Here is a 25,230-nt window from a genome sequence, read left to right as displayed (position 1 = left end):
CAAGTTCTAGATTGGTCGAGGCAATCCTGTAATTGCCAATCATGTAAACAACGACACGTCCACTTCACACCACAATGTGGTTGAGTCTACCAAACAGTGTGCCACCACTCTGCACAACATGCACTTCAGATATATGTAGAAAAATAAATGCGAGACAATAACACCAGATATACGTGGTTCAGCCAGAGTGCGTACTCCACGGAGGAATACCCATATAGGGTTTCGTATTTTCCCAATACTCAACTTTTTAACCGCTACAACGGTCCAGGAACTTATCTCTGCTTCAATCTGAGATGAAACTCAGACAAGGGCAACAACCCCACACCCTAGACAAGCCCCAACTTGCTAGATTCACAATTTTAAATCAATAAAATAAAATCCCAACCCAATACACCATTGATCTAGAGTTTCTCAACAATAAACACTCTAGAATACAAAAATAGGGATTTCAGATACGGGTTACCTCAGCCTGTGTAAACTCCGTTGATGATTGCTTGCTTGACATATAGAAGAACATGCTCAAACCATCAACATAGCAGCCTTTTGGATCTCTCTCAATGTTGCTTCTCTCCCTCTCTCTCTTTCTCTTTCTCGATTTTTCTTGTAATGGAGAGGTGCACTTTACTTTGTCGAGAGGATTCCTTTATATCACAAAGACATCCGTAGGGCTCTAATCTGCTTCATATCTACTCGATCTCGGAGTCTTATTATATGTTGTTGTCCACCACTTCTCAAGCTATCCACGCATAAGGAATTCTATTTCTTACGAGCTCACTCCGCGAACAACAAGGTTGTAATCTGATCACACATATGCAACGTTTTATCTCAAAGGATTTCGTATTCAATAAGGAGTTGAACTCCTTGCTATCCACGTGCTTCAGTAAGAGAAACCAGATTTGCTTGAACTCCCATCTTCAATTAAAGCTTCAAGCTTTGTTGTCGACGTAGAGATGAGTTATTCTATTTGATTAAACTACTGAAGTTCTATATGATATACCCATGTGGACCCTTGCTTTTTAAATCCTTGCAAACTCACCAACCTTCTAGATGTAAAGCTCAATGTTGTTCACATGCTGATCAAGTGAGATTCAAATCCTAGTAGGAATAGGATTAATGGGATGCCTTGAATTTGAGTCAACTTCCTCAAGACGCTGATGTATTGTATCAATCCTCAAGCTGTTATGCTTCAATGCTTGCTGATTTCACCATCTAATATCTTAAGATGTTTCATAATATAGGAGTTGTAGTGCTTGGCTAGTTCAAGTACAAACCACAAAACCGATTTTCTGTTGACTTAATTAAAGTGGTTTTCTTACCTCATCATATTTGTGGCTGATGTAATGTTTGATACAAGCAAATTGGTTCAATCCTGAATCCAAATATCGAACCTAAACAAATTGAGTCAATTATCAAACTAGAACCACTACACTATTGTCAACAATGACAACACTTGGACCCAATTTTTCAACAATCTCCCCCTTTGGAATTGTTGGTAACTTTCTTCACATGTCATTTTGATATTGCATTTTATTTCTCTCCCCCTTTGGCAACAAGTACAAAGGGTGACGCTACTCCCTCTGCATAGACTCACCTATAGGAGTGCCCACTGCATCTTCCTATCCTAAAGGGATTTGATGTCTCTATGCTACCTCATCTACTCCCCCTACACACATACTATCTATCTACTGTGCTCGTGGAGTGAAAACTCCAAGTTTGTTTCTAAGGGCTTCAAAATTTTCCTTGGGAATTGCTTTCGTGAAAATATCTGCCACTTGCTCAGATGTAGGAACAAAATCCAATCTCACCTCATTTACATTAACCTTCTCTTTCAGGAAGTGATATCGGATGTCAATATGCTTTGTCCTCGAATGCTGCACTGGATTCTTTGAAATATTAATGGCACTCATATTATCACACTTAATAGACACTGGTTCATCATTGTGAATTCCAAAATCTGTTACTTGTCTCTGCATCCAAATCACCTGTGTACAACTAGCTGCAGCAGCAATGTATTCAGCCTCGGCTGTAGATAAAGAAATAGATTTTTGTTTCTTGCTATGACATGCCACTAGACTCTGCCCTAAAAAGAATGCACCACCACTCGTGCTCTTCCTATCATCCAAGCTGCCAGCCCAATCCGCATCTGAGAATGCTGTGAGTGTGAAACTTTCAATCTTGGGGTGTCTCTATATCCAAATCACCTGTGTACAACCAACTGCAACGGCAATGTATTCAGCCTCAGCTGTAGATAAAGAGACAGATTTTTGTTTCTTGCTATGACATGCCACTAGACTCTGCCCTAAAAAGAACGCACCACCACTCGTGCTCTTCCTATCATCCAAGCTGCTAGCCCAATCCGCATCTAAGAATGTTGTGAGTGTGAAACTTTCAATCTTGGGGTACCATAAACCATACTCCATCGTACCTCTAAGATATCCAAAAATCCTTTTGACTGCCACTAGATGAGTCTCTTTTGGACTAGCTTGAAATCGAGCAACCAAACACACTGCTTGTAAGATATCAGGTCTTGATGCTGTCAAGTATAACAAGCTTCCAATCATTGACCTGTAGAGAGTCTGATCTACAGAACTTGACTCATCACTCGAGCTCAACTTGCAACCTACTACCATGGGAGTACTTACTGGTTTGCTATCCTCCATCATAAATTTCTTCAACATCTCCTTGATGTACTTTGCTTGAGATATGAAGATACCATTCTGTTGTTGATTCACTTGCAAACCTAAAAAGTATGATAACTCCCCCAGCATAGACATCTCAAACTCTGCCGTCATCCGCTCTGCAAACTGTCTACACACCTCATCATTTTGCCCTCCAAAGATGATATCATCTACATAGACCACCACTACCAGTTGACTTTTGTTCTCTGTCATAACATATAGGTTACTATCAACAATGCCCTTCCGAGGTCCCAACTGATGTAAGTAATTATCTAGTCTAGAGTACCAAGCCCTTGGAGCTTGTTTCAAGCCATAGAGGGCTTTCTTTAGTCTACAGACCATGTTTGGATCATCTCCAATTTGAAAACCATCTGGTTGCTCAATGTACACTTCTTCAAGATTACCGTTTAAGAACGCAGACTTGACATCCATCTGATAAACCTTGAAGCCTTTATAAACCGTAAATGCTAAGAACATCCGTATATATTCCAATCTTTCTACCGGCGCAAATGTCTCATCAAAGTCTATCCCCTCTACCTGAGCGTAGCCTTTGCACACTAGTCTGGCTTTGTTTCTAACCACCTGACCATCTTCATTCAACTTATTTCTAAAAACCCACTTGGTTCCAAAAATGTTTTTATTGGCTGGTCTAGGAACTAGCTCCCAAGTGTTGTTCTTCTCTATTTGATCTAACTCTTCATTCATTGCCTTCACCCAGTTCTCATCTTTAGTTGCTTCCCCAACAGACTTGGGTTCAATTTGATACAGTAATGAATATGTAGTAGATTTCATCTTTCTTGTTTGCATTCCTGCTTTAGGATCTTCAATGACCTGATGTGGGGGATGCACTTTTTGCCACTTTTCAAAACTGGGTCCTCCATCTCTCTCTATCACCGTGTCATCTCATGAGCATCTATATCCTCATCATCAATATGATTCTGAACTTCCACAACTTCATCATCTATAGTTGCATCATCATAAAAGTCCTCAGGAGTCTGCTTTACTGGTTCTATCTGTTTAGAATGGGGTACATGTTCATCAATTCTTACATCTGAACTCTCTACCACTTTGCCCAATCTTTTATTGTAGCATCTATAGGCCTTACTCTTTGAAGAATACTCTAAGAAAATCCCTTCATCTACTCTGTCATCAAATTTTTCGAGGCCGTCCTCCTTCTTTTTGATGAAGCATCTAAAACCAAATACCCTAAGATATTTAACAGTAGCTCTCCTTCCATACCATAGCTCGTATGGTGTCTTGGATTCATTTGGTCTAAAGAAACACCTGTTCTGCATGTGCACTACAGAATATATTGCTTCTCTCCAAAACCTCCTAGCAACATTATTTTCAATCAAAATTATCCTTGCCATCTCTTGAACGGTCCTGTTCTTTCTTTCCACAATCCCATTTTGTTGGGGGGTACGGGCTGCAGAATGTTGAATCTTAATCCTATGCTTATTATAGAAGTTAGAAAACAAATTCCAAGTAAACTCCTTCCCCTGATCAGATCTCAGGCACTTAATTGCCCTACCAGTTTCATTCTCTACCTTCTTCTTGAAGATCTTGAAACAATCTAAGGCTTCAGTCTTGTCTTTAAGGAACATAACACAAGTCATCCTAGAGTACTCATCTATGAATAGGATAAAGTACCTCTCTCCACCAATTGTCTCTGTTCTCATGGGTCCACAAAGATCTGTATGAATCAAGTCCAATAGTTTACTTAAATAATGCTCCTTTGACTTGTATGTGGCCCTAGTCTGTTTTCCTTTTAAACATGGTGCACAAATATGATTTGTTGGAGACTTAATCTTTGGAAGATCTCTGACTGCCTTCTTTTTGCTCAATTTAGCTAAGTTCTTGAAGCTGATATGCCAAATCCTTCTATGCCATAACCAACATTCATCTTCCTGTCCCATCATGCATCTATCTTCGTTTGCTTCTAACAGAGTGTATAAGTTTCCTGTAGTTCTTGTCCCTTGTGCCGCAATCTTTCCATTTTTGATTTTCTTGATTTCACAGCCTTCCTTGGTGAACAAAATCTCATTACCATTGTCACGAATTTGACTCATACTGAGCAAGTTGTGCATCATACCGCTAACATATAGGACATTGTTTGACTTGATCTTTCCTCTGTCCAACTTAACTATGCCTCTGCCTTCTATCTTTGCACCATCATTATTTCCATACTTGACAGATCCACTCTCAGTTGAATCCAAACTCAGAAACTTTCCTTTATCACCTGTCATGTGAGTGGAGCATCCACTGTCAAGAATCCACGATGACGGCTTGCTATGAGCTTTGAAGGTTGTTTGAACAATTAATGACTTGCTTCCTGTTTTCTTTTTCTTCTCAACCCATACTGCCTTATTTGCCATAGTAATAAGTTCTCTTTGTCTTTGACCTTGTTTCCATGAAGAATTGTCATTTTGCCTTTTTTTCTCCTGCCTCTGGTAGGGAAGTATGGTCTTGTAATTTTTGGCAATGTGTCCCATCTTGTGACACCTATAACATTCTACACTTTCCTCCGACAATGGAGCAAACCTGTTCTTGCTAGTCAATGCTGTAGGCTTGGTCTGTCTTTTGCAATCTGCCACCCTGTGTCCATAATAGTTATACCCAAAATAGTAACCTTTAAAGCTCTGTCTCTGCCAAGAACCTCTGTGTCTCTGATAGTTAATTGAAATAAATCCATCATTGTAAAACATTTGTGAGCCCCTCTATTTCTCCTTGACAATCCTCATTGGAATTTTGGTACTTCCTTTGCCTTTAGTCTCCACTACTTCAGAAGATCCTTGTGCCACATATCCAAGGCCAGTCTTCATATGTAGAGGTCTTTGAAAACTCAAAATCTTATCTAACACATTTTCATTTCCTTTGCTTGATGATGGAGTATCTGCTTCAACTGATTGAATCATAATTTCTTTATCCTTGGATTTTAATATAGTAATTGAAGGAGATGGTGTAGTTTCTTCTTGTAAATTCATCTTCTGTATCTCTTCCAATTCAGTCTTTAATATCTCCAATTTCTCTTCAAGTGTAGTGCACTCTTCTGCCTTGGATGATAGATTGACACTCAAATTCATCATTGATCTTAGCCATATCTTCAACTGTAATATTTAACTGACTAATCTGGTTCTCCTTTTCAACAAGCTAAATCTCTAGATCTTTCATTTTCTTCCTCTCTTCCTTGAGATCAGTTAAAGCAGAATGCAAATTTGCTATTAAGTCATACTGAGCTTCTTGTTCTTCCTCTTCCTCAGACTCTTCAGTAGTCTGGCGTTGCACTCTATCACTAAGTGCCATAAATAGTGTCTCAGATGACTCATCATCTGACTCATTATAGTCCTCTGATGACTCCTCTGAAGAAGACTTGCACTTCTTTGATATTAAGCTTTTCTTCTTGAAGTTTCTTCTTTTGGGAATAAACTTCTTCTTTCCTTTCTTGAACTTGCTTTCTTGAGCATCTTCATCATCAGAATCACTCAATTTATCATTCTTTGGACACTTGGAAGTGAAGTGTCCTATACCATCACAATTGAAACACTTCAAAGGAAGTTTTCCTTCGTATTTACCTGTACCTTTCTTGAGTTTCCTAGCCAAGTAAGCTATTAACTCATCATCGGAATCTTTTTGTTCACTATCTTCATTGCTTTTCAATTTCTTCAAAGCTTTGAAGGCAGCTTCCTTTTCTATGGGCTTGGGCTTGACCATCCTCATCTCATAAGCAATCAGAGTTCCATGTAGTTCATCTAATTTCATTGTGTTCAAGTCTTTAGATTCTTCAATGGTAGACACTTTTGGGTTGTACAAGTAAGGTAAAGATCTCAATATTTTCTTCACCACCACTGCATCCTTTACCTCTTCTCCTAACCCTCTAATAGAATTGATTATTTCATTTACCTTGCTCATAAACTGATCAATGGTCTCTCCCTCAGACATTTTCAGACTTTCGAATAAATTCCTATGGTGTTGCAGCTTCGCCTCTTTGATTTTATCATCTCCATCATGAATACTCTTTAACTTGTCCCATATGTCCTTTGATGTTGTGCAGCCGACCACTTTTACAAACTCATTGCTCACTAGGGAGCCTAGAAGTGCATTCACTGCTTTAGCATCGTCTTCACACTTCTTCATCTCTATTTTATCTGTGATATCTATAGTGGGGGGATTGTATCCGTTCTTCACTACTAACCAAACTCCATAACCCTGAGACTTTAGGTAAGCCTCCATCTTGATTTTTCAAAAGTTATAATTCGACCCATCAAAGAAAGGAATCTTTCCATGCATACGATTACCGTCATTGGATGCCATCTATATCTTCTCAGTATTCAGACCTAAAACTGTTAAGCTTCCTTCTTAGGGAACCTCGCTCTGATACCACTTGATGTTTCCAAGTTGGCACTGAGAGGGGGGTGAATCAGTGGTTCTAAAAATTTCCTTAATTGCAACCCAACAAGAACTTCCAATTTTCAAGTTCTAGATTGGCCGAGGCAATCCTGTAATTACCAATCATGCAAACAACGACACGTCCACCTCACACCACAATGTGATTGAGTCTACCAGACAGTGTCCCACCACTCTGCACAACACGCACTTCAAATATATATAGAAAAATAAATGCGAGACAATAACACCAGATATACGTGGTTTAGCCAGAGTGCCTACTCCATAGAGGAATACCCATATAGGGTTTCGTATTTCCCCAATACTCAATTTTTTAACCGCTACAACGGTCCAGGAACTTATTTCTGCTTCAATCTGAGATGAAACTCAGACAAGGGCAACAACCCCACACCCTAGACAAGCCCAACTTGCTAGGTTCACAATTTTAAATCAATAAAATAAAATCCCAACTCAATACACCATTGATCTAGAGTTTCTCAATAATAAACACTCTAGAATACAAAAATAGGGATTTCAGATACGGGTTACCTCAGCCTGTGTAAACCTTGTTGATGATTGCTTGCTTGACATATAGAAGAACATGCTCAAACCATCAACATAGCAGCCTTTTGGATCTCTCTCAATGTTGCTTCTCTCCCTCTCTCTCTTTCTCTTTCTCGGTTTTTCTAGTAATGGAGAGGTGCACTTTACTTTGTCAAGAGGATTCCTTTATATCACAAAGACATCCGTAGGGCTCTAATCTGCTTCATATCTACCCGATCTCGGAGTCTTATTATATGTTGTTGTCCACCACTTCTCAAGCTATCCACGCATAAGGAATTCTATTTCTTACGGGCTCACTCCACGAACAACAAGGTTGTAATCTGATCACACGTATGCAACTTTTTATCTCAAAGGATTTCGTATTCAATAAGGAGTTGAACTCCTTGCTATCCACGTGCTTTAGTAAGAGAAACCAGATTTGCTTGAACTCCCATCTTCAATTAAAGCTTCAAGCTTTGTTGTCGACTTAGAGATGAGTTATTCTATTTGATTAAACTACTGAAGTTCTATATGATATACCCATGTGGACCCTTGCTTTTTAAATCCTTGCAAACTCACCAACCTTCTAGATGTAAAGCTCAATGCTATTCACATGCTGATCAAGTGAGATTCAAATCCTAGTAGGAATAGGATTAATGGGATACCTTGAATTTGAGTCAACTTCCTCAAGACGCTGATGTATTGTATCAATCCTCAAGCTGTTATGCTTCAATGCTTGCTGATTTCACCATCTATATCTTAAGATGTTTCATAATATAAGAGTTGTAGTGCTTGGCTGGTTCAAGTACAAACCACAAAACCGATTTTCTGTTGACTTAATTAAAGTGGTTTTCTTACCTCATCATATTTGTGGCTGATGTAATGTTTGATACAAACAAATTGGTTCAATCCCGAATCCAAATATCGAATCTAAACAAATTGAGTCAATTATCAAACTAGAACCACTACACTATTGCGAACAATGACAACACTTGGACCCAATTTCTCAACAGCCTTTAAAGGATGTTCTTCTAGTGCTCTCTATTCGCAGGAACCTTTTGTCTGTCTCACAACCTACAAGTGACTTTCCCTGTGTTTTTGAGTTTAACTGAGTTGGTTTTCTGATAAAGGATCAACAGACAATGAAGACGTTGGCATTAGGGAGTAGACTTCTCAGCTTCTATGCATTTGGCAATAAGCTGTCACATGAGGCTTTTTTCTCTCATCGTTTCAGGACAACATCTGTAGATATATGGCATCAACGTCAAGGAAAGAATGCAAAATTTCTTCAAAATAAAGGGGTATTACTGTTACAAATTGCTCCAGAATTTCTATAGTAGTTGTCAACTCAGTAAGAGTGTTAAACTCCCTTCATTTCTTTCTTTACTCGTAGTACCGAGCCCTTAGCTTACATACATTGTTACCTTTGGGGTAATGCACAAATTGTTAGTATGCAACAATTTAGATACGATGCTCTGTTTGTGAATGATTTCCCTCGTTATAGTTGGATTTATCTATTATACCACAAATTTGAGTTCTTTAAATTGTTTGTTACATTTCAAACTAGGTTGAAAGACAGTTTGAAAAGAAAATCAAGATTTTTCAATCAAATAGTGGAGGTCAAGGGTGTCAACTGGTCAAGCCAGACCGGTGTCAACTGGGCCTAGCCGGGCTTGAGCACTTGGGAATCTTGCACCATGAACACCCATTTAAGTAAACGGGTCTAGCTTTAGGGGGCACGGTACAGTTTATAATCAGGATGGTTGGTGTTAGGCTTTCATCGAGCTATCTTAAGCGGGCCTTAAACGGGCTATGGACCTATTGAGTCTACATGGGCTCTAAACGTGCCTACCCTAAAATTCTTTTCTTAAGTTGTTAAAGACACAATAGTGTTCTATTTGAACATTAAATCACTATATAAGTCTTTACAAAATTTATTGCATTAGAAAATTGACATTGCCCCCAAATTCTGCAATTTAATATAAGAACCATGACCCCATATTTTTCATTAGAATTTGAAAATTACTAAATTCCTCAAGAAATATTGATTGAAATTTCTTAATTTCTAAGCAAGATTTCCAATGAATTAAAATTGTGAACCTTCTCATTATATGTCGAAGTGGGTTTTCTTTCTTACTTACTTGGAAAAGCAAGTATAACACAAGGGAGGTCCTTGCAAAATAGAAAATCTATATAATATTAAAGGGGGTCGGACTCGGTCTAGCTCTAACGAGTCGTTTCAAGTCGGGCCTTTAACGTGTCGGGCTTGATCCGGCACCCAATAGGCTAGCTACCTAGACCATGAATGAAACATGTCGGGCTTGGTCAGGCCTACCAATGCAAGCTCATAATTGACACCCCTTGTGGTGAGTTCACTGACAAGGGATTTCTTGCTCATCTCACTCAAGCTAGTATCATTATTCGTCATATTTTCTGGCCCGAGAACACCTGAGCAAAACAACATTGTTGAAAGAAAGCATCGTCATATTATTGAATTGGGAATTTCTATGTTGTATAATCCTTCAATTCCCCTGCGGTATTTGGTAGAGGCATTTAGCACTGCAATTTTTCTAATTAATCGATTGCCATCACCTGTTCTTGGTATGGATACTCTCATTGCATCTCTTGTTTGATAAAATGCTAGATTATACCGTATTGACTACTGAGGGTCTTTGGAACACGATGCTTCTCTTACCTAAGGTGCTATTCTACAAACAAGTTTGATCCGAGATCCTTACCATGTATTTTTTTAGGCTATAATATATGATCGAAACAAATGTTATAGGTGCCTTCATTACTTTATTGGCAGGGTCTACATCTTGCCTTATGTTGTTTTTAATGAGGTTTCTTTTCCCCTTCGAAGGGCACATGTGCAATTTCTTCTTCGCAAGAGCCTCCCACAATGGATATTTGTACTTTTTGGCTGCCTTTTAATCCTTCCTCCTCTTCAGATTCTTCACAATGTGCTTCTGGCCGGTTCTATTCCTTATGGTCTTTGGTTCTCTGTTTCTATAGAGGCACTTGGTTGATCTATCGAGTCTCAACAGGGATAGCTTCCATTAGTACAGCCAGAGCAGCCTATTCAGTCTATATAACCTGTTTCTCCTTCTTCCCAACCTCTACCAGCTTCTTCTCAACCTCTACTAGCAGTCTTCTACTCCTCTCCTTCCTTATTTGCACCCTCTCTTCTCCAATTATAGCACCATCCTCTTCTCCTGTTCGTCCTCATCAAATGGTGACTAGGAGTAAAGTTGGTATTGCATGCCATACCAAATCTGGGATATGCTCTTGCATCTCTCACCATTCCAACCGAACCAAAGTCTGCAAAATCTGCTCTCTATCATTATTCTTCATTCCCCACCCCATACCCCCCCCGCCACCCCCACCCGCCACCCCTACCCTCTTCAAAAAAAAAAAAAAAAAAACCAGACTTGTGACCAGCTACTATAAATTAAGTCCCACACTTGAGAATTGAGATGTCTCTTTTTGCATTGAACTAAGCTGAAATCGATGCAGATTAGAGTCTCTATACATTTTCTTACACGCAAATTGCTTGATAAAATGGCGAAGGGGACTCATGCACAAGAACTGATGATGGGTTTCTATTTTCATATTAAATCGTAGCCAAGCCTAACAGACAGCCCCGTTGGAGATGGGTTTGGGCTAAAACTACAGAACTAGCGTAAGTTGAAGATGCTGGTGCTTCATCGGTGAAGTCTGTACCCGTTAATTACATCTAAGCCTATCCCAATGTCTGAAATCGCAGCTCAGACAAATGGGAAAGTGCATCAAAAGTGTTTCAAATAGATTCCATTACTGTAAGATAGATAGGCATTCTAGTAACTTTATGAAACTTATCAATTTTTAAATTACTCTATCCAATGTTTGTTTGATCAGGTTTAAATATGTGAGATGGGTCTAGGTCCTCATGTTAGGGTACAATGTCTTGCATTGCATATGTGACAAAAGTGGTTTGAGGATGGGCATTGTAACCTTATTTTCCATTGATAGTGAAATAGGATCTCATCTCACCGTGAAAGTAAGCGCATATAGCCGAACCACGTAGTATTATATTCATTGTGTGATTGTTTGTTTTAGTGTTTCCATTCTTTGCTGTTTCATTTCAGGGTTACATTTCTACACCCATATCACATAGATTCACATACACTACATGACTGTTAAGGCTGAGGCGACACTTTAGATTCCCAAGTAGAATGTGTGTAGGTCCTTAGGGTTTTTGCTGGATGTCATTGTCTAGGTCACCCTTACCCATAATACCCAAATAGAATGGCAGTTGTGTTCCTCTCTCTCTCTCTCTCTCTCTCTCTCTCTTAATGAAACTTTGGTTTATGCCAAAAATTAAAATGTCATCCCAAATATTTAGACGGTTCAAACAAGTCTTGTGTGTGTGATTTTCCAATTACTAAAAATCTTCAAATTTGTGTTTTTTGGACCACCTTGGGGTCTAAGTCTGTGTGTGTTTTGGGCCTTGGGATCTAAGGATTGAGACTTGATTGCTGGCCCACCCATGGCCTATTCCATCACAGCTCTTCTTTGTATGCGTTTTCGACCTTTGGGTCTAAGGAGTACAACTAATTGGTTGCTGACCCACCCAAGGTCTCTCTTTACATTTACTCTGCCATGGCATCATCTTCTCAAACGGAACTGTAGAAGATATATAGCTATATATTGTGACTCAAACTATGTTAACCCAAATCAAAGATTCCTTTCAAGATGTTGGGGTCAAAGAGTTGAAGATTTAGTTCTCAGGTTGTGTTCCTAATTTGATCGCTCATCTTTGTGGGGATGTGGTCTCTGGATTTGGCATATGTAGTCTGGCCCAACACGAACCCTAGTAAAGCCCATAAGTTCATAGTTCAGTGTTGAACTTGGCTGGGCCAAGCCACCATCTGGCCCAAACCAGTCTTTCTCCAAGCCCTTAAATTTGGGGCTAAGACCATACTAAACAAGTACGACCAATATCAGGGCTGGGCTGGGCTGAATTCAAGGCAGTCCGGCCAGCCAAATTTCCTACCTAATTGCTCCCTTTATAGTCTATTTCTTGGTTGCAATTGTGACGGGTAATCACTTCGGTGACAAAAAACACTCACAAGACATAAGTACTTAGATGTATGTTTAAATGATGTTGTCGAACTCAACAGCCTGAGTTTTAGGGTGGAGAGGCCCTTTACAAGGTCATAAACACAGTAATTGTACACTTCCCGACCAATATAGGACTAAAATCATTCATTCCAGACTAAAGAGCTTCACTCACTGCATCAATAAATTATATAGGCGGGTATCCAGGTCTTCGGCCTGACTAATCCCACGGGCTCATACTAACTCCACAATCGTATGGATCGGGTCATACAGGGGTTGAATGAGAACCATTCAATTTTTCACTGAAAGTAGTGAAAAGCACTGAACACCCTCATATGAGTAATCCCAAGGAAGTAAAAGTAGTCGAATTCAGAACCACACGCTTTCTGAGGCAAAGATCCCTTGCCAAATCGACTACCCCTTGGGGTTCATGTTTTCCCATGCTTAAAAACTTGCATAGTTCACCATCAATTTTGGATTCTTATCACCTACTGTTCATGGTGCTTCCATTTAACTGCATGTGTGGGTAAGCTTTTAGGGGATGGGGTTCTAGAAGCTTGACCTAGTGATTAAGCTGGAGCACTTATGCAGCCAACTGATGAGCTGCCACACCTGGTAAAAGTCCATGTTTCAAATAACCTTTACTAGGCAAATGTTGCAGGACGACCTGATTTTCATAAGGGCATGAGGTCTATTGAAGGGTTGGACCTATAAAATAATTTATTAGCACACAACTACCCAACTATCCCCATTTGGGCTGCTAAATGGGTAGGGTAGGACTCTCTTATATTTAACCCTTATCCTCCAAAAGTGGGTCGGGTAAGACAGGTATACAAGTGCCCGTTATGTTGAAGCATTATAAACAAAGCATTCCTACTCCCATCCCCACACCCACAAGAAAAAAAAAAAAAAAAAGGGAATTATTTAGTCATTTAATTGTACATTAAAATACACATCTAATCTAAAGGAGTAATCAGCTTAATGGGTAAACATTATCTAGGAGACTTAACAAATTTGCTTCAAGGTCCTATTGAAATCCAACATGTTTTTAAATCAAATAATAGGTTATTTATTCATTTTGATATGAAGAGTAATTAATTATGTATGTCTGGACATCAAAAACCAACTTCGTGACTGATTTTTCATCCACTTAATAGTCCAGAAGAAAGGGATTGATTAGTTTTTAGCTCAGTGCGTAGGATGTTTGGCCCTAGCCTTAGTTCAAGGAAGATCAATAGTTCAACTCTCCTATCCCCTCCCAAACCATCCCCAACCCACCCTCACCCTCACCCTCACCCTCACCCTCACCCTCACCCTCACCCTATTGAAAAAATAGTAGTCATTGTAGTATCACAATAAGTGGACCCTCTTACTGATCGTTCATGGGTCCTTGTCTAGACCCCTTGTGGATCTCTATGTGGCCCCTCAACAGATATATCCTGGCCTAGTTGACCCTTGAAGGCTTGAACTGGCACAAAAAAAAAACACATAGAAGGAAATAACTTTGATGATTGTCCCCTTACTTTCTAACCCGCTTCTTTTTGTCTATGACTTCATCAAAAAATTTATAAAGATATGAACTTTCGGAAAGCTTGTTGTATTAAGGAAGAATATACATGTCCATCCATTTTCCTTTTGATGATTTCCAAGTTATGTTTTATCAACAAAGAGGGTAAGAGGGGTGGGGGGGTGGGTGGAGACTTATTTTCCACCAACTTTCCAACTTGTTCTCTCATCAAAGCACATAGGTACACTCAACTTTAATCTCTTTTTCTACAAATCCTTCACTTTAATTTCTCATCCACTCTCTTGGACAAATTAACAAATTAATAGAGCCTTTGGTGAAGATATAGCTTCCCAGTACCCATGTTTGTACTAGACATTATAGTAATGAATCTCAATTAACTTTTCAACTTGTCAAGGTTAGAAAGCACATCATCAAGTGAAAAATTTAACTCCTTTGGCTTAATGCCAAACCAAGAGCTAGTGACAAGCCATATATAGCTCCATAACACCAAAAGATCCCATTATAGAAAAGATGGTCGGCAAAACCCAAATTTATATTGTTGTTTTTTGGGGGTGGAGAACCTTTTTTTTTTTTTTTTTTTCTCTTGTAATCTTTTGAACCCCATGGTTGGATTCTATCATTTCGTGGGGGCATGCGCACTAGCTTTTCTCTATCTTTTCACATGTATGCCATTACAGGTGCATCTATAAACCTTCTTTTTCAATAATGCATCTTTAATTGGCCCTCTTAATTTTTGTTCATTTCCCCTTCCTTTGGTGGTGATAGTTGTGGCATCCACCCATTAAAGAATTTTTTTTCCCTAGTTTGTAAGTTAAAACTTAACAGTCCAAGTCCTCCTTTGTCTAGCTAGCCAGCTCCTGTTTTATCTTAACCTTTTTCTATATATTCTGTCTTAATATAACTTTGTTAGAGAACAGATAGGCTTAGATTGATTAGCCCATAATAATTTTTGGTTTCATGGAAGCATATAACCACACGCATGTCTCTGGCTGTATAGTTGCAGACAAGATAACAAAAGCACTTTAAATGATGAAGAAAAACTTACTTCTCACCCTCCACAAACTGTCTAATCAAGCTCGATATATAATCACAAACGATAAAACATAAATTACCCTCATTGGAGATTGCTAAGGGAAAAAGGTTTGGAGCAGTTCTGGAGTGGAGGATATGATGTCCACATGGATTGTTTCTCATTTACATGTTCCTTGGAGGGAGTGGAAGAAATGATTTCTATCAAAAGTTCCATTCTCTTCCTCCATATTATTAACCATTACTTGTGGAATTCACACTTCACTTCACCAAGATTGCATGCCTATAAATACTCTTTCTCTCTCTCTCTCTCTCTCTCACTCTCTCATGTCTTTATCAAATAGATACATCCTTTGAACATAATGATACTGATGGAATATAGAGTGTTTGTTAATTTAAAGGTGTTAAAAAGTTCATATTCGAACTTATTTAATAGAGAAACTTACAATCATAGAAGTGAGGAGAGCATCATAAAGCTTTCCTTTCCATGTTGATAAAGTTCACATGTACAAGCCAAGAAGATGGAAGAATAGTGAAAGAATCCCCCCAATTTGGGATTTTATTTTGTCCTTGCACGGCCACTGTTGAAGATTCTTCATGGTCAATAGCTTCTTGAAAACTTCATTATTACTGTACATTGATGTAATAAGAGCTAACAATAGAAATCATTGGAAAGAAATGGGGCCCTTCCACCACCCCCCCACCCTTGAACTTGAAATAAAAGCTAGCTCCTGCAACTTTGTATGCTCATCAGTTAGGGAAGTTCTATTTTTAATATGAAGGCACTTTGGGTTGCTTAATTTGTATTTGAGAAAAATTCCCTTGTACCCATCTCTTCCTTCTTTATTCACGTTGGTTTTGTTGGGATCCTGAGACGTATCTTATCTTTATTGGTGTTGGGATCCTAGAATCGTATCTTATCTATATTGGTGATGGAACTTGGTACCACATGAAATGATTTGAAGGCCAATACCCTTAAATTCACTGAGATTATAATATTGAAAAGCTGTGAAGATAGCGTAGATGAGTTGAATTTGCGTAGCTTATGTTTTGTTTTGGCACTTGTAACACTTGGGATGGTGTGGACCAGGGTAGTTTATAAGGTATCCCAGTTTGTGTTAGCACTGTAGTGTAGTTTGAAATATTCGTGGTAATAAAGGAAAGAAAAGTGAAATTGTATCAATTGTGTAATTAATTGTCAAGCAATCCAAATTTTGGTTGTTGAAATTTAGAAATATTCTCATTTTAATTAGGCTTGGTCCATTGAGACTGTAACCATATGACATGGACTGAATGAGACGAAGAGCAATTTTATATGTAGTCTCAGTGAACTTTTTGTTATGGTATGCAATACCATTTCCACCCTCTATAATTTGGAGAAGCCCACCCCTAAGAATTATGGAGAAGGATAATCCATCTAATTCAGCTCTGTATAACCAATAGTGGTTATATTGAGCAGAACCCTAAATTTTATTTTACTAATTTTACTTTACTTTGAACTACTAAGAGATCATTACTTAATCGTGTGGTCCATGTACTGGCATGGAGGCCAATGAGAGTATGCGAAGAAGCATCAACATGTAAGGTTTTTTTTTATTTCATAAAAGCAAGGTGGTGCGATAACTTTGCACCCTCCTTTGTCTCGGCGCAAGCGATCACAAAACTAGCTAGGAAGTGTTCTTTTCCTTAAGTGTAATTACCAAATATGATCAGACTTTGATTACATAATCATGATTACACAAATTTTTTTTTATAACCAACTTCCCTTCTTTCAATTTACTTGTCACCAGAAGGAGCCTTGGTACATTTTCCAAAGCATTCGGCTATGGTCTTTCACAACATACTTGCTTAATTGAAGATCAATGAGGACTCCATTAGGAGTGTAAATGGGCTCGTGACTTGCTCAAATTTTTTGAACCCAGTCTATTTGTATGTCAACCTCCTTTGCCATGAAACTTGAAATTTTTTGCTCGTCACCTTCGAGTGGTTTTATGAGTTCATAATATGTTGATCTATATATCAAAGATTATTAGACTTGACAATGTGAGTTGTATAATTAACTTATGCTGCAATTGTTGAGACTAACACTTATCCACGATGAAAAGAGACAATGAATAAAAGAAAGAACAATGAAACAACCATAATACATGGATGTGTGGTTTGGTAAGATACGTCCATGGTGAGATGAAAGCTACTCCACTAGCAACGGAGAATAGGGTTACAAGCTCTATTTCTCATGCCCCTCTATTTACAAAGAATTCCATCTTAACCCTAATGAACCCCATCGCTACCAATTTAAAGAGAACATAAAGATACAATCCTCAAAATTACCCTCATGAGGTAACCCACAACTCAAATCACATAATACAAGACATCAATCTTCCATAGCATTTTGAGTGGAAGCTATAGTTCAAAACCCTTTTTTAGGAGCTAGCCTTGTTAAGTTTGGCTCGAATTCTTGACCCGTTTTGAAGAATGACCTACTCTTATATATTTTGGTGGTGACCCGAATGAGAAGTTTTTCGAGATCTATGATGGAGGCAGAGGGGTTAGGCTAGTATATAATGTACAATCGTCTTGTTGAGCATTGTCATCATAATTTGGGGGTTTTTTGAACTAGGATTTCAGCATGAGTTTTCTTGCCGTTGCTTGGGTGTAATCTATCTTCTACATAGTGAAATATCTTCTTCTTTGCCGAGGACGTAGCACACCACATCAGTGTGTGAACCTCGTTAAATTTGTGTTGTATGGATCTATTGTCCATTTATTTTCATATTTTTCTTGGTGTTTACATGTAAAGTTTAATAGGCCTTGACAGTTGTTTATGAATCCCACGTTATTCCTTGTGGTTGTTTATTCTATTTATAATATTTACATGATAAGATTTGTTATAAGGGATAGAGTCCTGTGCACTTCAACCAATATAGTAGGATAGAGTCCAACGGCTTTCAACCAGTTCATTCGGATAGAGTCCATAGAGTCCACTGGTCTTCAACTTGTGTAACAGTAAGATAAAGTCCACGGTCTTCAACCTGTGTAACGGTTTTGTTCTCATCTGTAAGACCTGGTCTTGTCATTCTCAAGTGTTTGAGATGGATGTGAGCTCATATCCTTAACACGCCCCCGCAAGCGAAGTGGTCGAGAACGAACAATGAGCTTGTCTCATAGGTTGCAAAAGCTTGGTGCCGCAAGGCCTTTGGTCATGATGTCAGCTATTTGATCAAGACTAGCAACAAATCAAATGCACAGACGACCAGTGGCAACCTATTCACGAACGAAGTGAAAGTCGATCTCAATATGCCTCATGCGGGCATGGAAGAGTGGGCTTGCAGTAAGGTATGTGGCACCAATGTTGTCACAATAGAGAGTGGGCGGTGGAGCAGAAATGCTAAGATCAAGAAGTAGCTGGCACAACCATAAGAGTTCAGCAGCGGTATTGGCAAGACCTTTGTACTCTGACTCTGTGGATGAACGAGAGATTGTGTGCTGCTTCTTGAAGCTCCATGAAATAAGGTTGCAGCCAAGATAGATGCAAAATCCGTTGGTGGATCGTCGATCGTCAACGCACCCAGCCCAATCAGCATCGTTGTAGGCATGGAGTTGAAGTGACTGGGATGGGCGGAGATGGAGATCGGGGTCCAAGGAGTTCTTCAGGTAGAGGAGGATACGCTTGACTGCAGTCCAATGATCTGTTGTAGGGGAGTGCATGAACTGACAGACCTTATTGACTGAGAAGGCGATCTCAAGGAGGGTTAGAGTGAGATATTGGAGAGCCCCAACAGTGCTTCGGTAGAGAGTAACATCATCGAATGTGGATCCTTCAGTGTGTGACAGAGGGGCAGTGGAGCTTGGTGTGGGTAGTGGAGATTGGTGTAGGCATAGGCTTGGCACCGTCCATGTGAACTTGCATTAGGAGGTCAAGAATGTACTTGGTTTGTGTGAGATATTGGTCATCAGAAGTACGAGTTGCCTCAATACCAAGAAAAAAATTGAGGTGGCCAAGATCCTTGATGGCAAACTCAGAGCCAAGGGTTGTGATTAAATGTTGAACCTCAGTAGTACAAGAGCCAATGACGATGATATCATCTACATACCCAATAATGTAGAGCTGGAGCTTAGGGCAAGAGCGTACATAGAGGGTAGTATCAACTGATGACGAACGAAAAACCAAGGGAATGAAGAAAGGTACCAAGGCCATGAGACCAAACTCTAGGGGCCTGTTTGAGGCCGTATAATGCTTTCTTTAGATGACATACATGAGTAGGAAAATCCGGATCCATAAATCCTTGAGGTTGAGCCATAAACATGTGTTGATGAAGGGCCCCGTGTAGGAAGGCATTTTGGACGTCCAACTGTCGTAGGAGCCAACCACAGAACACAACAATAGATAAAACAATGCATATCGTGGTGGGTTTGACAACAGGACTAAACGTGTCAAAGTAGTCAATGCCTTCACGTTGGTGAAAGCCCTTAGCCACTAGGTGAGCCTTATACCGAGCAATGGTGCAGTTTGAGTGGCATTGATCTGGTAGACCCATTTATCACCGACCAGATTCATAGAGGGATGGTGGGGCACTAGAGTCCAAGTCCCATTACGCAAAAGAGCATTGAATTCCTCACTCATGGCAGTATGCCATTTGGGATCTTTGGCGGCCATAGTGTAGGAGGACGGTTCCTCTGTGGAGGGTGATAGGGTGGCAATGAGTGCATGGGAGATGGGATGCCTGGTTGACTGGAGGGTGAGCTTGTTGATGGGTTTGGAAATCCCAGCCTTCAACTGTGTGACCATGGAGTGAGATGGAGCCGAGGGAGGGGTAGGAAAGACATCATCACTTGAAGGGGGGGGAGGAGGGAAGGGATACATTATCGAGGGAGGGGGAGGATACATCAGTAGTAGAGGGGATTAATATATCATTGGGATAGGGTATGATACATTATCGGGGTAAGGGGTGGTGCATGGAAGCAGCACAAGGTCACACACCAGGGGTGGTGGCAATGGTGATGTTGCTGAAGTAGCAGAAGCAGGCGGTCCAGTGACAGCGGGAAAAACATTCTCATAAAAAACCACATGACGAGAGATGTAGGTGCGCCTAGTGGAGGGATCAAAACACCGATATCCCTTATGATGACCACTGTAACCAAGAAAGATGCACTATAGAGACCGGAACTAGAGTTTATTTTTGTTGTAGGGTTGCAGCCAAGGGTAACACGCACAACCATAAGTGTGAAGCATCAAGTAGTCTGGATCATAGCCGAACAACACCTGAAATGGAGATTGAGAACAAAGCACTGAGGTGGGGAGGCGGTTAATTAGGTATGTTGCTATTTCAAAAACATTTATCCAAAAATTCATGGGATGAGAGGCACGAGTCAACAAAATTAAACTAATTTCCACTATATGTCTATGCTTACGCTCTGCTCGACCATTTTGTTCAAAGGTGTGGGGGCAGGAGTGTTGATGAGTGATCCCATGGAGGGTAAAGAATTTATCAAAACTTTTATATTCCTTAGCACCATTAGACTGAAAAACTTGAATATTGCATTTAAAAAAGGTTTGAACATGCTTATAAAATGCAATGAATACAGATAAAACATCAGAATGATGGACTAGAGGAAAAAACCAAGTAAAGCGACTAAATTCATCAATAAAGGAAATGTAATAAGTAAAGCCATTAACAGAGAGAACAAAGGACAGTCCCCTAATGTCAGAATGAAGCAACTGAAAGGGGTGTGTAGCAGAGCCATTGTTGAGAGCAAACGGAAGCTTGTGAGACTTCCCCATTTGGTAAGATGCACAGAGAGAGGAAGACACAGAGCATGTAGTTGGGAGCTGAGCATGATTGATGATAGACTGAAGGCTAGGCGATGATGGATGACCGAGACAATCGTGCCAGGTGGAGATGGAAACCCATTCACCAATATGGACCTGTGACGAAGTAGTTGGAAGATGGGGTGGTGCTGGTAAATGAGGAAGCTAATAGAGGCCATCTTTAATCGAACCGTGGACCCAAACCATCCCCGTGCGAGGGTCCTTCACATAACAACAGGTTGGGTGAAATTCAAGGCTAACATTATTATCAAATGTGAATCAACTAACAAACAACAAATTTTTGGTTATTTGGGGAACATGTAAGATATCACGAAGATGGAAAGGACGAGAAGAGGAAGGAATGGTAGAACGTCTAATGTTTTGAATATGCAAACCTGCCCCATTACCAACCCAAACTTGATCTGTTTCAGTATATGGAGAATGAAGACTCATGTTGCCAAGATCAGCAGTGAGATGGTGGGTAGCACCAGAATCTGGATACCAAGCTTGAACAACCGATGGTGCAGGAGTAGAGACAAGTGTTTGGTGGGGATAACCATTTTGGGACTGCTGAGGTGGAGTGTAGCGGTTATAGCACGTCGTGGCAATGTGATTGGTCTTATTACATATATGGCATGGAGCACGAGGTGATTGCATAGAGGACAAGTGCTGTGACTAGCCGGAGTTATTAGAATTGTGACCACGATTAGAGTTCTGGTTGCCACGATTATAGTTGCGTGATTGGAGATGTCATTTGAGGCAGCATTATTAAGAGAATTGTTCCCCTAGGTAGAGATGTTGGCTTCAGCGGTGGGGAGATCCAGAGGAGAGGACCGTTGATCCTTCATAATTTCCTGACTTAAAAGCAAGCCAGTGAAGTCATCCAATGATAAGGGATCAAGATGAGTAGTGATGGACGTAGTGAAGGAATCATATTCATGGTCCAGTCCGTGAAGAATATGAAGGATGATATTCGAGTCAGAACTAGATGAGCAGCAGCTGCAAGGTTGTTAACAAGGTTCTTGACACGTTGAAGATAATCAGCGAGGCTGAGGGTGCCCTTCTTCATATTGGAGAGTTGGAACTTCAACTGCATAATTCTGGCCTAGGATTGAGAGGGGTATATTCACACCAAAGTGCTCCAATCAGCATGGAAGGAGGTAAAGCCAACAATATTGGTCAAAGCATGTTTAGTGACGGAGGCAATGATCCAACTCAATATAATCTGATCTTGACGGCGCCAAAGAACGAACGCCGGATTAGGAGCAGCAATAGTGGAAGACGAGGTAGTGGGGAGAAGAGTTTGGGGTGGCTATTTGAAACTCCCGTCCACATAACCGAAGAGGTCATGAGCATAAAGAGGGGAATAAACTGTGATTTCCATAGGCTATAATTAGTTTTGTCAAGCTTCACTTGAAGAAGCTGGACGATATTGGTATGAGTAAAAAGGGGGGGAGAAGACGTGGTGGAAGGGGAGGTTTGAGTAGAGTCCGACGAAGTCATGCTTGGTGTGGACGTTAGTCTCTGGGCTCAAATGATACCATGTAAAGTTTAATAGGCCTTGACAGTTGTTTATGAATCCCATGTTATTCCTTGTGGTTGTTTATTCTATTTATAATGTTTACATGATAAGATTTGTTACAAGGGATAGAGTCATGTGCCCTTCAACCAATACAGTAGGATAGAGTCCAACGGCTTTCAACCAGTTCATTCGGATAGAATCCATGGAGTCCACTGATCTTCAAATTGTATAACAGTAAGATAGAGTCCATGATCTTCAACCTGTGTAACGGTTTTGCTCTCATCCGTAAGACCTGATCTTCTCATTCTCAAGTGTTTGAGATGGATGTGAACTCATATCCTTAACATTACTCAAACAAACCTTTTGTTTTCTATTCACATCTAGATGAGCATTCACTATACACTAATTATCAAATGCTGGTCAAATTTGCATTGATTTCTTTGATCGGAGAATATTTTGTATTAACTTACTCCACACTAGGGGTGTCAATCGATCGATCCGGCTTGGTTTCGGTCCGGGTTGAGTCAGTTTCGGTGTGGGAAAGCTGAAATCGAAACCGAACCAATAAGGAAATTCCGGTTTAGGTTTGGTTTTGGTTTCGGTCCGGTTTGGTTTCAGTTTGTCTTCGGTTTCTTCAATCGATTTGTAGCCGGGTTGGTTTTGGTTTTTGGTCCAATTTGGATTCGACTTTCCATACAAATGTATACAAAACTATGCAAATTTTGATTTTTTTAATGAATTTTGGAGTGTTTTGGTTTCTTACCAGTTTGATTTCAATTTCGGTCTGGGTTTTGAGCCGATTTCAGTTGGTTTTGGGTTCATCCGGTTTCCGGTGCGGTTCGGTTTGGTTTTGGGGTTGCAATACTCCAAACCGAACCGAACCAATAAGGCTTTGGTTCGGTTCGGTCCGTGTTGTTATCGGTTCGGTCCGGCCAGTTTTACCGGTTTGATTTAGGAATTGACACCCCTACTCCACACATAGGGGACAAATCCCTATCTATGGCCGATTTGATTGGCTTACCTGGGCGGACTCCTCCATCTACTGAACCAATAGACTTGGGGGAAAATTCATTTTTTATGCTAGTCCTTTATTTTGTATAACTAATATATATATTATATTTATATATATAATTTATTTATGTTATTTATTATTATATTAGTTCTTAACAATTGATAACATAAAACGAACATTAGGATAGCCTAGTGGTGGTAGCTTCGGATTGTGGAGCCGGCACCCAGGGGAGGAGGTCGTGGGATCGAACCTGTCGTACACATTGTGTGAGTGTGTGTTTGTGTGTTTTCTTATTTTATTCTGTACCCACCCGTGGGTTGCCAAGATGGTTAGGGCAAACTGGGGATTGTGTGGACTAGGTGCACAGTCTCAGGTTCGATTCTCCATCTGTGCATCTGTGACTTAAGTGGAGATCATGGCGGTGGGTTGCTGTGCTAGTCTCCCCGAGAATTAGTCGAGGTACGCGTAAGCTAGCCCGGATACCTTGGTTAACAAAAAAAAAAAATTAATAACATAAAACATAACGGAATAATTCTTTCATATTCATAGAGATAGGGGACGTAATTTACATGGATATAGTAAGCCTCGCTTATCCCCTGACCTATTTTAATCCTGGGATCCAAAATTTTGTGTCTGAGTTCATTGTCCAAAAAAGAGCTGTGACGGACTACAATTAGGAGACTCTCCAAAGAGTGACAGTCCCCAAGCCACGGTGCTACAATGACACCAGGGATGCCAAGGCAATTTGAATTCTTAGGCTTTAGGATAGCTTTGAGAATAAAGATAAAACCTATCCTGACATAACCTAGGTGAATAAGGTAACTGAATATTGGATTCCCATCTACAAATGGTAACCCAATATTAGTCAATAGCCTAACATGGCATTTTTGCATTATAAAGCCTAACATTGCATTTTTGCATTCTGTTCAAGTCTATCATTTGTGCAGAGAAGCCAATTACGCAGCTTACTTTATATTTCCTGCTACCTTCTCAGACTTTGTTAAGAATTGTGTAGTTCCATAGTCTTTTCAATTTGTTTATAGAAGTCTATTTAGGATTTAACCACCAAGGAATGAGTCTTTTTCTGTGCAACTGCAAGGGTGAATGCTCTTTTGGATGGATGGATTCCAGAATTGCGGTGGGCCTTCCCCACTTCCTAAGCAGTGTGAATAATCAAATGATTAAAGCTTAAAGACACATTTTGTTTCATGAAATGTTTATTAGTTTTAAACCTAATCAGTAGGAAATCCATCAACAAACCCTTTTTTATTCCCTCTTTGCTGTGGCAATAATTTTATTTATTTATTTTTTTTATTATTATTATTTTTTTTTAAGAAGAACTTTGGTTATGGGCTTGGATCATGGGAATTATTTTCCTTCTTAAGAAAGCCCAATAATGACATTAGGTTTAACTGATCAGCCCACAAATCCATTGACATTAGGGTACCTCTTGAGGGAGTAGATAAAATTGCAAAAGCTGGCATTTGTCTGTTTTCATGTTAAGAGACTTTAATAACACTATATATTAGGACAGTTTATAAGAACAATAGGGCTTGGAAGGGGTTTTTTTTTTTTGGGGGGGGGGGGGTGGTGTGGTGGGTGGGGTGGGGTGTGGGGATGAGATTT

General features: G+C 39.8%; 1 protein-coding gene across 1 annotated transcript; it reads right to left on the bottom strand.

Moving 5' to 3' along the window:
- Nucleotides 1–5,828: 5,828 nt before the first annotated feature.
- On the bottom strand, nt 5,829–6,908 carry LOC122057990. Its single transcript, XM_042620363.1, has 2 exons — nt 6,131–6,908; nt 5,829–6,037 (listed from the first exon to the last, which is right to left on the bottom strand). Exons 1-2 carry the CDS (start codon nt 6,906–6,908, stop codon nt 5,829–5,831), a joined length of 987 nt encoding a protein of 328 aa, XP_042476297.1.
- Between the last annotated feature and the right edge of the window lie 18,322 nt (nt 6,909–25,230).

The sequence above is a fragment of the Macadamia integrifolia genome, chromosome 12, assembly GCF_013358625.1.
Source record: "Macadamia integrifolia cultivar HAES 741 chromosome 12, SCU_Mint_v3, whole genome shotgun sequence".
Classification (NCBI taxonomy): domain Eukaryota; kingdom Viridiplantae; phylum Streptophyta; class Magnoliopsida; order Proteales; family Proteaceae; genus Macadamia; species Macadamia integrifolia.
This window is presented reverse-complemented; position numbering and strand designations above follow the sequence as displayed.